This window comes from Propithecus coquereli, unplaced genomic scaffold (assembly GCF_000956105.1).
Source record: "Propithecus coquereli isolate 6110/MARCELLA unplaced genomic scaffold, Pcoq_1.0 Scaffold563, whole genome shotgun sequence".
Taxonomy (NCBI): Eukaryota; Metazoa; Chordata; class Mammalia; order Primates; family Indriidae; genus Propithecus; species Propithecus coquereli.
Genome location: NW_012151541.1, coordinates 1,152,127 through 1,161,426, shown reverse-complemented (window position 1 = coordinate 1,161,426; position 9,300 = coordinate 1,152,127). Strand labels below are relative to the sequence as shown.

Here is a 9,300-nt window from a genome sequence, read left to right as displayed (position 1 = left end):
TAAAGTATATGTAAGTTAGGGAATTATTAATTTTCTTAAGTATGACAGAGATATCGTGGTTACAGAGAATGTCATTATTAGCATATGCACACATGATTTGGGAGTAAAGATTCACAATGTCTGTGACTAGCTTTTAGAGGATTTAGCAAAGTTAATATATATTTAGAAAGATAATTGTGACAAGCATTACCTGGTGAATCTCGGTAAAGGGTGGTCACTAAACATTTCTTTCAATTTTTCTATGGGTTTCAAATCTGTTTTAAAAGTTAAAAGTAAAGAAAATAACAGAGCTCCTGTAGTCATAATTTAAACTGAATTAGCATCTTCAGGATTGGGGAATCTTTATATTTTTCAAAAAGTCACCGGTGATTCTGACACACATCTAGGGAAGAGAACTACTGGTCTTTGGTTTCTGCTACCTCCTCCTGTAGGTAGAGAAAAGTGAAAGGAAGAAGTGCTATCATTTTCTCAGTAGAATTAGCTCAGCTGGTGGCCAAGAGCCTTTTCTCTGATGGCTCCACAAGCCAATTATCTCAGGCACAGTCTGACTGGCCCCTGAGCGGCTTAAGAGTGGATTTCCTACTGAGGAATGAAGGTACTAGTCCTCCTTTGGGGGCCTTGGCTGCCATAAGAAGCCAATACAATTGACCTTTCCAGAAACACAAGCTTCAGGGCACTGAAAGGGCTAAAAGGAAGGGAGCAGGGAGCAAGCCAAGGGACTGTCTGAATGACTGGGGAAACCTACCAGGAAATGCAATTTAACACTGAACAAGGGGTTCACCTGGGGAGCGGTGGGGGCAGACAATTCACCAACATTTAGTGACTGTCTACTATTAATACATACCTAGATAGATGTCATTACTAACAACTTCTGCCACACATAGGTAGGTATAAGCCCCCCCAACAAAGCAGATCATCTGTTCAATGTCTATTCTAAGAAACCTGAGGAAAATAAAAGCCACATTAATTATATGACAGTTTAAACAAACACAAGAATTTTTAAACTAAAAGCAGAAAAGAAAAAGTTAAATCTCCATACAGCTACTGTGAATTATTTTTATTGAAAGGAAAAAGTTTTCACTATAAAAGCTGTTAATAACATCCTTCTCCATGAATACATTGCTCAGAAGAGGGGGAATGGAGGTGGGGAGGTATACAAGTTGTACAGGATAGAAAATCAATGCAAGCTTGTTCTAACTCTTCCCAGGAACAGGGGCGATGCCTACAGTTTCCTGGGTAGGTAGTGGGCAAGGAAGATCAGGAGGAGATCTATCTGGGACAAGCAGTTAGAGATGATTGCCCACAACTGCCACAAGACTGCCCCCTCCACATCCCCTGCTTATTTGTCTGGCAGTAGGAGTCCTCCCTCTTAGCCAATCCACTACCAGGCAGCCAGAACACTCACTCTCCTTAAAAGCTAGTTTGGCTTCCTGGGCACCTGGTCCTTCTGGAACAAGGCTTTTAAGCTCTGGAGCCTGTCACTGCTGTAGGTCTCCCTCAGCACTCTGCAGAGGGCAATGCTCACCAGCACACCGCCAACCACTCCACTGGCAATACCTATTCCCAAGGCTGATGCTACCTTCTTTTCCCACTTTGGGCGGTGAGGCTTGGAATAGTTGTCCAGATTAACTTCCAAGCCCTGATCTATTAACTTCTGATCCTCAGTAAGGGACTGATGGAAATTCAGGTTTACCAAGTTAGGAGGAAGGACCCTCAGCCCAAAATAAAGTCTCTTGACAAGTCTCAAGTTTTTTAACAGCTGCACATCACACCGGTATGTCCCCGAGTCATACTCCTGCGCAGACTGAAACTTCACAAAGTGGGAATTGGCTCGGAAGGGCTTGAAGACCGTGTCATCAGTTGAGATGATACCCCGAGCAAGTCTCCAAGTGAATCGGAAAGCTTCCTGTCCAACCTCCAGGATGTCTGAACTCAGACAGCTAAGCTCAAATTCCTTCCCGATGAGAACGGTGAAATGGAGCATCCCACAGATCCAGTTGGTCAGACATTCCAAGCGCTGAGACTTACACTTCCTTCTCACTCCATCAGGGCCCACCTCACAGACAGTCTCCTCCTTATAGCCAAGGCCACAGGTGACAGTACAGCTTGTGGCATTGACAATAACTTTCCCCACGGCTTCTTGCAGCTTCTTAGGGATGGCCAGTGTTCTAGGTGTGGTCACCACCAAAGGCAGGTAGAAGGGCAACACCAGGATCCCGAGGATGAAACTAGTGGCCAAAACCTTCATGTTGTGGTAGGCATTGCACCACCCTCAGGCAGCACCCCAAAGGTATTCCAGCTGATTTCTCTACAATATCATAACTTGATTCCTTTGACATGAGACAGCTTTCAAAATCAAAAGATACGATGCATGTACTGTCAATAAAACAGTGCAACTTAATAAAAGACCAGTCCTTACTAACAGGTAAGGCCACAAGGCAGGAAAAAAAAAACATAATGTTGTTGCTTTACTATATGCTTGGTAAAGACGACCTTATCATTCTTTTTACATTTTTTTTTTAGAGAATTTAAATCTACCTCTTGGGAAGACAAAGGATGAAAAGACTTCAGAAACTGAAGTGAATTTCCAAATTATCTCAAATGCATAGTGAAGTTACACTCTTTCTCACCCTTTCCCCTTCCCTCCAAACTGTGGAATCTAAAGGGTTTCCAAACACCAAGTTAAATGTGACCAAATAAGAAAACAAATACTAAAGTCTTAAAAAGAAAGAAAAAAAAAAAGATTAACTTGAATTAAGTTCAAGTTAAAGAACCTGACTCATTTCCTTTGAATGCTCTTAACCCTTCTATAAAAGGATTAAGAACTCTGGACTGGGAGGCAAGTGACTTACCCTTTCTGAATTTCTATTTCCTCCTTCGTAAATTAAGACATCCTTGCCTATTTCAGGAAGGTCACTTTGAGCATCACATGATATGCTGTGCATGAAAACACTTTGTAAAGTGTGAAACGCTGTTCATTCATATGTAAGGGATTTTCAACAGAAATGAAAATTCATGAAGACAAGGGCCAAGACAACCTTTTAGAATCAGAACATTTAAGGCTATGTTAAAGGCAGCTCCTCCCTCCCCTTTTGGTACTCTTCCTTCCCAAGGGCACTGAAGATGTTTTCTGGGTGAGACGACGCATGATGCTCTCGCTCAGCCTACTGCCTCTACCCTACAGAACAGAGGATCTCACTGTTCCCTTAGGTCAAGGTTGCTATGAAACAGCTGTGATGTCAAAGACGGGGTTCTCAGTCACATAACAGATTAGTAAATTGACACTCAGATTTGGCACTGATTAAAATAAAAAACTTAGACTTTGTGAAACATTCTTTAGGAGACAAGTATTCAATGGCTTTTAAAGCTATGTAATCTAAAAAAAATAAAAATAAAAGGCTAATGAAGAGGAATTTAACTGTACTTAGACTTGAAGAAAGACCCCTGGAAGGTAGGAACCTCCTGGCTTGCATTTTTGTAACTTCCAGAATGTCTAGCACTACGGCCTCTTCAGAGTAATTACACAAACATACTGAGTTAAAGAATTCGAAGAGAGATCACTCCTAGATGATCTTTTCAATGAACGACTTTGTGCTCAGATCATTTATTTATAATTTTGTCTACAGGCAGACATCAAGACTACCTGCCCAGCCCTTGCAGATCTGTATTTCCACACAGAAAGATCTAACATCACCACAGTAAGCCACATTTTCCATAGTACAAAAGCAAAGCAGCTGGTGACTTCCAGAAGTGAGCAGTGTTTACAAACTAACATCTACACCTGTTCTTTAATAAACATCCGATTTTATTTACAAAGCATTAAAGCTTCAGCAAGATATACCCAAGGCTAAGTCTCATCTTGTACAAAACTACAGAACATTTTAAAAAACCAAACAATGGGGGAGTAGGGAGGTGACAAAAAGGAAGAGAATATACATATATCGTACAAATCAAGAAAGTCAAACTAAGGTAGAAGGTTTTAGGAGTTGAAAAAAAAAAATTTCCAAAAGCATAAATAATTATTAGGAGCTGCTGCCAGAGACAATCTGACAGGGCTTAAGTCGCTTTTCTCAGTAGCTAGTTTAGGAGGTGGACACAGCACAAACGTCCAGATGCACAGGCAGGGGAAACCAAGCTACTTCACACATGGAAATAAGGCAGAAACCCTTTGTATCACACAGTTTGCACACTATTGCAGGGTAGAGTACAGAGAAAACTGGAATGGATATAATATCTGTAAAACAAAAACATGTCTAGTGAGCCACTTACCAATCTCAACCACTGGTCTAACTCATATGCAATTCACAAAATGAGCATTTAAGAAAAAAGTAATGGCATCTAACAATATAGACGTTTTGGAACTGACTCAGGGAGAGCTTTCTTCATTATTGAATATACTGGTTCTAAAGGATGGAATGGGAGAAAGAGGCTCTTACTGATGTGTTCCACTGTGATTTCTATCCTAATATCTAAAAGGTAATCAATGTGTTTGGCTACCTATAGGAGCATCCACCGACTGATACAGATTTCCCAATAAGCACAGTATTTGAATTCTCCTTTGAAAATACTGAGAAAATGATGATCCAGGTTAAGCACTTCTGGTCAACTAAAAGCTCTACTCAGGGAGGCTACTGACTGCCTGGCTTCCTGACTAAATTTTCAGAGAATTTCAAACACCTAATGTACACATCTATCCAATCTTTCTATCTATAGAACAACAAAAGCAAAAAAAAAGGGCAAAAAAGCTAGCAACCTTTCACAGAAAGGAAGTGACTGAAACATAGAAAAAGGAGCATAGATACAGGAAGGGACTGATGGGGACAGATTTCCACAGGCAATGTTAAAAAAAAATTTCACCTTGATCTTTGATTTGAACTGTATTGTTGCTGCTTTGATTTTGGATGGTTTTACCCTAGTCCTTGCATAGATTCCCCCATCCCAATAAAAAAGAAGCTTGTTGAGTGACACCATGGTTTGTTTCCATCTCTGGAAGCCAGCACACACAAAGCGATACAAACTGTTGGTGATTCTTTGCTGGAGATGGATAAAACTAGCTATCTTCAAAACCATGATTAATGACAATGAACCAACACTGGAGGGGAACATGCAATGAAAGGAAAACAAGGAAAAACCTTGAATCTCTTACAGCCCAGCTTCTTGAGCAAAATGTAGTACGGTAGGAAAAGGGGGGCCTTATCTTTCTTCCATTCCTGAAAATTTGAAATTTTTCAAGCACGTTCTTTCCTGCCCATCCTTGGTACACAATATGGAAATATAGGAGATATCTGGGGGGAAGGTAAGTTTAAAAAATGAAAGAAAGAGAATTAGCAACAGAAGTTTCCCTAGGATACTGGTAGCAAAATTTCAGATAAGAACAAGTCACTCGAGGACATGCACTGAGGATGGAAGGCTAACAGGAGACAGGAAATGACAGCCATAATGATGCTGGGTACAATAACATTATATGAGCAAAACATAGGTATTTTTTCTCCAGCAATGTAACTAAGCATCAAAGTTTAAATGAGTCAAAGCTCCTATCTGATGTCTTCACAATCCTCATTCCTGAGAGCCTATTTGGACTTACGCTTGAAAAGGAAGGTAAGGGACATATACTCTTCTTCCATAATTCGCTTCTTCATTCAAACATAAAACTCACTCCTCCCACCTCCTGGGTGGGAGGCAGAGGCCTTTGTTTTAAATTAAAGTCAATCTCAAATGACTGACCACAGTGTCCAGAGGCCACATGATGGCAAAGTGGGGAAGAACGAAGAACTTCAAGGGTCTTCATAACAATTCTGAGATTGCTCCTCCTGCTAAAGAGATCAGACACAAAAAGTTTTCTGTTAGCATTAACTTAGACCAATTACTTACAAAACAGAAACACTGATGGATGATGGATGATGCATTACACACATGTATGAGCCAAGAACTTCCCCCTTTTAAGAAAAATCAAAACCAACACCAACTCCCAATTACTCTTTATTGAAACAAATCATTCAAATCCCAAACCCCTACCCCCAATACTTTTCTCAGTACTGCTCCAAAGGGTGAGGGAAAAAGCAAAACAACCAGAGTTCTATACATCTAAGCTGCTAGCCATTCTCTCAGGTGTTCACAAATAATGCTTAGCAATCCAAAAAGTGCAATAAGTAGAGGAAATTCCAGCGCACTACACCTTTAACCTTTCATACATTAGACTAATTGGTAACGGCATGATTAACAGTGAGCAAGAAACCCTTTTCCAAGCACCAGTGTTCCTTAAGTGACATCCTTATCACCTTAGAATCCCAAATATGGTGAAATGTTGATGAAAGCTACTGTCTGCATTTCTATGCACCGACCGATCAATAAATAATATCCGAAATAGCAAAATCAAATGAACACTTCCCTGATTATTCCATAGAAGCTGTTCAACCTCTGAGGGGCATCCTTAAACGGACAGCTGTGAGATATTAACTAGGAAGTGTAAAGAGAACACGGTGAAGAAAATCCTCCCAGATGTCACTTGGAATGGGGGAGAACATGCTACTTGAACGTAAAATGGTTAAAAAATAATAATTGCCCAAATTATGAAAGCAAAGCACTCATTTATAAAACTTTACTTTTAACATGATTTTTAAAGTGAAGTTCCCATACAAATGAAAACTGGCAATAAAAATATATTCACATTTTCCTGAAAACAGCCTGAAATTATAACATACAAACTCTCTACTGAATGCTACAGTGTTAAAAATTGAATTTAAACTTTTTATAGTTCAGTAGATAAAAAGTTGAGCTAGGCCTTGTTTTTCAGATCTCTCCCGACATAAAACATACGGAACCTCTTGAGCTGATGAAAGAAAACCTCTTAGATACAGGAATGCACTCCACAAGGCTCAGTACCATACCTTTACCACTCTAAGGCTAGTTTCACTAATTGTTCCCACAGGTACCCTGATCAACTTAGTTTTAACGGTTTAGAAATTTTGTGCATTGCTATTTCATTAGGCCTAAATCATGATGGGAGAAAGTGGTTTCATCACAAATCAAGAGCATTAATAACAGGCACTCAAGATGACTGACATCTTATACTGATTAGCTGAGGGCAGATCACGTTTCTATACCATCTTGTTCTTGTGAATAGACAAAAGAAATAAAAGCAAAGGGGAAAAAAAAAGGATTTGTTGAGGCATCAGGCAACAAAACAAAACCAGAGCAAGCAATACAATGAGCCAGGTAGGATATACAGAAATAGCAACACAGAGCACTCCAGGCAATATAAAGATCTGAAGCAGAAACTGCTCCCAAGGAAATGAATTATTTAGCTGCAACAAAAAGGAAATTTCTAGTAATATAATATTAAGGAAAATTCAGCTCATAATGAATAGTTACTATTGGTACCTCCCAATAGCAGCCCAATCCAGGGTGGCCTAAGAGAACACTGGGTCATGATTTTCAAACCCTACCTTAGCTAGAAAGATCATGTAGAATGAGAAAGAATATCCAACTAGCTATCTGACTTCAGCAGGAATTCATAAATTAGTCTTCGAGAGACTGTTCTTTAAAAAAAAGAATGAAAAAACACCTCACTCACTACTGAGCATTTCAGACAATCACAGATCCAGTAAGGAACTTGGAGGTGGTTCAGAGCCCTGGGGAGGGGCTGGCTGGCACCAGGGGCAGCGATGCAGGGCAGCCCAAGGCAGGGAAATCCACGTGGTGCCCGTTCACCCCCAGGAGTGGCGCCTTGGCTCACTTTGGCCTTTGCCACCCCCAAAAGACCGAGGTATATACTAACTGCTTCATGCCCACCATCCCATGAGGCCTTTAGACCATGTATGTGACAGCCTCACTTTACTACTGATGTTTACTGCCAAGGAGCCCTAGTTCTTCAGCAATCCCAGGGCTACAAGGAAATCGGTAATTCTGTTCACATCCCAAGTTTCTGTTCTGAGGGCTGGCCTCTGAGAGTATCTGAGGTAATTGAGGGACATTTGATAAATGGTGCAAACTATGTCAGCCTGGTCTCTCTGAGAAGTCCCAAGCTCAGGGTTACCCTTACCAAGCTTCACTGTTGGGTCTTCACTCAACACAGAAAGTGTCTTCATGGATGTGGGCTCTCTGGTGCTATCCAATACTGATGAGCTGTTTGATAGGAAAGAAGTTTCTGTAGCCCCAGATTCCAAATGGCCAGATTATTTCTATAGGATCTATTTGTCTTTCAATTTTCCCTTGAAATGCATCATCTCCTGCTGCAACATGCGACAGACTATGGTAGCTTTGTTAGGGCTAATCAAGGTTTATGGAACAGTTTTTTCAATAACTGGTCAATTGTAGATTGTAACAAAGAGGTGTCAATCATCTTACTTAGGGTAGTAACACAGCCTACAACACCTATAATCTTGCCTTCAAACAATTTGACTCTAATGCAAAAGGTGTCCATGGTGGGGGCGAGGGGGTATAGACAGGTCCACAAAACCTTGAGTCTACAAATACAACCCTCAGACTGATTTTTGAAGATGGTTCCGCCTCAGGCATTCTGGATCAGGTTTCATTTCTTCTTATCTAGTGGAAAATCTACAACGCCTCCATACTGCCTTTTATTGAAAATCTCCAAGGTATGGATGAACATGAGTTCCAAAGGCCAAAGTGTTTCCCTTGGTGGCCTTGGTGGGCCACATGCAAATCAGCAGCAGGTGCCAGCCAGACTTAGCCTGCTCAGGCCCTCCAAGATGACCATGTTATTGGATGAAGCCCTACCCTCACCCAAAGAATCCCACATAAACAATATGATAGGTTGTCTTAAAACTGAGACTTCTGATGGAATTATCTGTGATATCTAGTTTCACCACTTCCCCCAGCAAATCTGCAGCCTTCACAAAGATCCAAACTACATGGCAGCTGGTCAATAAAGCTGGATGCAGCCCTTCTGTGGGAGTCTTGGAACCATGCCTCAACCCCCTTTTGAGGTTTCTTAATGATCTTGTTCCTCAGCACTCTGGAGTTTAATCTGGCCACTTCAGTTCTGGAGATTTCCAATCAGGAAAAGGTAGAACCAAGGCCAGAGAAGAAGGGAGAAAATGGGAAGAAGGACGTATAGATTACATGGGGAAGCATGCGATGCGAGCAATAGAGGAGTCGGGGAAACGTTTGCAGTGACCTACGCATGCAGTCTCTTTGCCTGTGTGTTGTCGTAAAATATATTATCACTCTGGTGCTATCATGTGGAAATGTCCTTTAGTCCTTGTAAGGGGTAAAGCTGTTAAAACAGTTCTATTTAAAATGGACCAATTTAAGTGCCTAACAATAGAAAACAAAAGT

At 40.9% G+C, this 9,300-nt stretch overlaps 2 protein-coding genes across 3 annotated transcripts in view; both read right to left on the bottom strand.

Annotated features, from left to right (window-relative positions):
• Positions 1–1,042: 1,042 nt before the first annotated feature.
• On the bottom strand, positions 1,043–2,436 carry TMEM81 (transmembrane protein 81). Its single transcript, XM_012657851.1, has one exon. The coding sequence runs from the start codon at positions 2,246–2,248 to the stop codon at positions 1,418–1,420; it is 831 nt and encodes a 276-aa protein (XP_012513305.1). The 5' UTR covers positions 2,249–2,436; the 3' UTR covers positions 1,043–1,417.
• Positions 2,437–4,669: 2,233 nt separating this feature from the next.
• The window catches only part of RBBP5 (retinoblastoma binding protein 5), an 18,667-nt gene continuing 14,036 nt past the window's right edge, over positions 4,670–9,300 (bottom strand). For both annotated transcript variants that reach the window (XM_012657883.1, XM_012657884.1), the window contains exon 12: positions 4,670–5,813. In XM_012657883.1, coding sequence (XP_012513337.1) covers positions 5,785–5,813 — 29 coding nt within the window. In that variant the 3' untranslated portion in view covers positions 4,670–5,784. The remainder of the gene's footprint in view (positions 5,814–9,300) is intronic.

Bases quoted from the DNA above. Each gene is read 5' to 3' on its own strand.
- TMEM81 (XM_012657851.1), bottom strand. From the start codon at position 2,248: ATGAAGGTTTTGGCCACTAGTTTCATCCTCGGGATCCTGGTGTTGCCC.